This window comes from Cucumis melo, chromosome 11, assembly GCF_025177605.1.
Source record: "Cucumis melo cultivar AY chromosome 11, USDA_Cmelo_AY_1.0, whole genome shotgun sequence".
Taxonomy (NCBI): Eukaryota; Viridiplantae; Streptophyta; class Magnoliopsida; order Cucurbitales; family Cucurbitaceae; genus Cucumis; species Cucumis melo.
In genome coordinates, this window is record NC_066867.1 from 30414444 (window position 1) to 30418693 (window position 4250).

At 31.3% G+C, this 4250-nt stretch overlaps 1 protein-coding gene across 1 annotated transcript; it reads left to right on the forward strand.

Annotated features, from left to right (window-relative positions):
- Nucleotides 1-2383: 2383 nt before the first annotated feature.
- On the forward strand, nt 2384-4250 carry LOC103504515 (probable WRKY transcription factor 48). The gene is made up of 2 exons (XM_008468855.3): nt 2384-2928; nt 3429-4250. Exons 1-2 carry the CDS (start codon nt 2513-2515, stop codon nt 3988-3990), a joined length of 978 nt encoding a protein of 325 aa, XP_008467077.2. The 5' UTR covers nt 2384-2512; the 3' UTR covers nt 3991-4250.

Consider the following 4250-nt stretch of genomic DNA (forward strand, 5'->3'; position numbering starts at 1 on the left):
AGTAATTTTTGTAAGAAGAGATATCACTTGAATATATTTTTGTAATTTAAAAAAAAAAAATACATTTTGGTTCATGTAATTTGATGTGTATACTATTTTAGTGCTTTCATTTTTAAAAATTTAAATCTATACTTTAAAATAGTCTATATCATAGTTTGTTGTTTTAAAATAAAATTTTAAAGTAGTCTATATCATAGTTTGTTATTGATTTATTTTCGTAGAAAGTAGAAATAATGTTTACTTCTAAATTTTTAGGGGGCGTTTGGGGGAAAAGTTGAGTTATGGAAGAGTTAGTGTTATGATAAACCTAGTTTTATCATAACCCTTGTTTGGGGGAAGGGTTATGATTATGAATAAGATGTGTTTGGAATAAGGATTATATGGGTAAGTTTATGGAGATTTTATATACATAGGGTTATGAAAAATTTTGTATTACTTTTTTTTTTTTTCAATTTTGTTTTATTACGAATGTGTGGAAAAATTCTTATTGCAGATTGTTTTTTTCCATGTCTAATGTTATTAAATTATGAAATACAGTAGACCAGTTTCCAAATTATACGTCCATATTTACATATTATATTTAATGATGAATTAAAAGTCCAAAATACAGTTCACAAATAATACAATTTTAGTATGGGGTCTTTTAAAAAAATATAATAAAGCAGTAGAATATTAAAACTGTATAGAACTATTCCGATAACATTTTCCGTCCTCCATTGTTTCCTTCAAAAGGGAGAGAATTCCTAAAAATAGGTGTGAGTTCTTCAAATTTCCTTTAAAGTATTGTGCATTAATATTAAATTGTAAGGATATGAGGTAAAATTTGAATTCAAATTAATGAGTATAAGGGATGATCCAAAATGTACATTGAAGAAAGAACAAACTTAATAAAAACTATAATTAATATGCTACGAAGCGAAATAATAAATAATATACGAAAACTTTAATAAAAAAATACTAAACATGTCGCAAGATGCAAATAGAAGGAAAATAGAAAAAAAACAAACTTTCTTCATAGTAGTCAGAAAAAAAAAAACCGCTTTCTTAGAATCTATATCAGTTAGAACTTTGAACTAATAATTGCATCAAAAAATCAATTTTCGCTTTCTTTCATATTTTGTTTGATGTAAACAATATTGTACGAAATTTATAATAAAATTATTCCAATCAAAAGAGACCGTATAAATTTGAGGTTTAAATTGATATTGTTAACATGAATCTTCATTAATACACCAATACTAATACAACCGAGAGAGTTTAAAAGTATAAAAGGACAAGTTTTTCAAAATAATATATACACATAGCTTCCTTCTATAGATTTTAGAAACATATGGCCATCTATGGTCGATGATAGTACTCTTTTCCCTTCCAAAGCAAATTATTATTTTGTTGAGGATTATTAGGCTCAAGGCCTAATGGCAGGTCCTTGCCCAAAGATTGGGATACTGACATGACTCAAAAACATGTCCCCGAAAAGAAATTTGTAGTTCTAGGACGATCTAACGCAACAATATACCTAAATATATATATACCAACAAAAAAATAATTGACTCGTATTTGATTGGATGTCCTACAACTTCAAGCAACTCAAATTACATTAACGTTTAATTATACTATACGCTCTTCATAATAACTTAAATATTAGAGTGTATAGTGGAATGAAAGTTTCATGCATGTTATTACAAAAACGAGAACAAACTCCAACAATTATTATCGTTAGGCGAACTCCAATAAAATTCATTTTGAAAAACTAATGTAAAGTTGGTTATAAATAAAAATATTGAAATAAAACAAAACTTTAAGTACCGAGACAATTTTTTTAGAAAAGGAAAAATAATAAACCAATAATTTTTAATGAAGCAATTAACAATGAGACATGCTTAGCTTACTTAAGAAGCACGATTTTTTTTTTTTTTTTTTTGAATTTTAAAGGAAAAAAAGAGTTTAAAATTGGACAGAATATTAATTTATTATATGGACTAAAAAAGAGTAGTTGAATCCCAAATTTCGAAAAAAGAAAAAGAAAAAAATCCAAATTTCGAAATTTATTTAACTAAAGGGAAGCGAGTGGTAAATTGGTAATTTAAACGGAGGCGTAAGAGAATAAAATAAAAAGAGAAAGAGAGGAGGAAGTAATCAGATCAGATGTGAAGAAGAGTATACTTATTAGTTACCGAATGCCACGTGTGAAGGCAGGACAAAGGAGGTCAAAAAATCCGCGTATAAGAGAAAGGGCCACCTGTGGTCCCGGTTGCATTTAATGTTAAAACACCGTCCCTCAGTCGACATATTCCGTACACATAACAACCGACACCTGCCGGTCATCCTCCCTTTCTCTCTCTTAAAACCCCCACCCCTTCCTTCTTCTTTCACATTTCACCACTCTCCTTGTCTTCATTTTTCTTTTCTTTTCACACAAAGCTTCAAAAAATGGAATATGTGCTTTTATTGTTACTATTATTTGTAAATTAAAATTTTATTTTTATTTATTTATATATATATATATATATATATGTATGTATTTTGTATGGAGGAAGAGAAGAAGGAAGAAGTTTTGGGAAATAATAGAGATCAGAATTCGATGGGAAATCCTGGATTGTTATTCTCCGATGCGATTATTCCCAATAATCATAATAATAATTTGTTCGATTTTCCATTAATCGACTCCATTGATTCTTCTTTCAAGCCTTCCACTTTCTTGGATTTGTTAGCTACTCAAGATTATACCCCTTCTTTGTTCGATCTTTTCTCTCCTCCGCCTCCGCCGCCGCAACCCCCGCTTCCTCCGCCATCCTCCGCCGTACCGGAGTCTTCTGAAGTTCTTAATACACCTCCCACTCCTAACTCCTCCTCCGTCTCTTGCTCCTCCACCGAACGTGCTTTCGACAACGATGACGTGGATCGGGATAAGTCCCCTTTCAACAAACAGTAAGTTTCTTACTCTATCTTCTATATTATATTTGCCATTTTTTTTAGATTTTGAAATTATTCTTTTTAAAGACAAATTAGGAGTAACCATTAAGCTAAAATTCATTTGAAAACATAGAAAATAGTTTCAAATTTTGTTAAAAAAAAACTAGCTGAAAATTCAATTCAATTCGTGAAAGATGCATATGAAGAAACGAACAAAAATAATAATGTTTAATTTTTCAAAAAATTATATATAAAAAAAATTGTTACCAAAATTTCTTTTATTTTCGTGTTGGGCTTTTTTCCATTAATTTGATGGGGAAGAAATAAAGTAGCTTTGCATATGATGAGGCGTAATTTAAGGACCAAATCTAGGGGTAGTGTTATGACAAATAGTTTTATAGAAATAAAAGGAAAAAAAAAAAAAAAAAAAGAACCTATGGAAATTAAATAATATAATATTTATTAATGTGTGAATAATGTGTAATTTTAATTTTATTTTTAATTAATAAACGCAGATTGAAAGCAAAAAAGAAGAACCAAAAAAAAGGAAGAGAACCAAGATTTGCGTTCATGACAAAAAGCGAAGTGGATCACTTAGACGACGGTTACAGATGGCGAAAATACGGTCAAAAAGCCGTTAAAAACAGCCCTTACCCAAGAAGTTATTACCGTTGCACCACCGCCGGCTGCGGCGTCAAAAAACGAGTCGAACGATCTTCCGACGACCCTTCCATCGTCGTCACCACTTACGAAGGCCAACACACTCATCAAAGTCCAATCATGCCACGTGGAGCTTTATCCTCCACCGCCTACACCGCCTCCCCACAACAACACCAACAACAACCGCCGCTTGTTTTCTCATCACAGCCGCAACAATTATACCGCAACCAATTTACGTACGCTCCGGCGCCGCCCGTGGACGTTGTCACGTGCGGCGGAGGGTTCGGTCACGTGTTTCACAGTTTTGGAGAAGAACGACGACGCATCGATGATAGAACTACACCTGATTCTTTCCAAGACCATGGCCTTCTTCAAGATATGATCGTACCGTTCCCAGAAGAAGAAAAAAAAAGTTAATTGATTAATTAATTTTGATTTCTTTTTTTAATTTTTTTCCACGGTACGTCGTCGTATTTCTCTAACAAAAATTATGGGATTATCACCATTAATCAAAATCATCTTCACTAATCACACAATCCCCATCACTGTATAATATTATATAATTAATTAGTTTTTTCTTTTCTCTTTTCTTTCAATTTTCCTCCATTCATATGGAGGTGATGTTCTGATCACCAGTTTGGGGTTTTGGATTTGAATTTTTCTTTCTTTCTTTTTTT

Coding starts and splice junctions, on each gene's coding strand:
- LOC103504515 (XM_008468855.3), top strand. CDS start 2,513: ATGTATGTATTTTGTATGGAGGAAGAGAAGAAGGAAGAAGTTTTGGGA. Junction 2,929..3,428: donor AAGTCCCCTTTCAACAAACA/GTAAGTTTCTTA, acceptor TAATAAACGCAG/ATTGAAAGCAAAAAAGAAGA.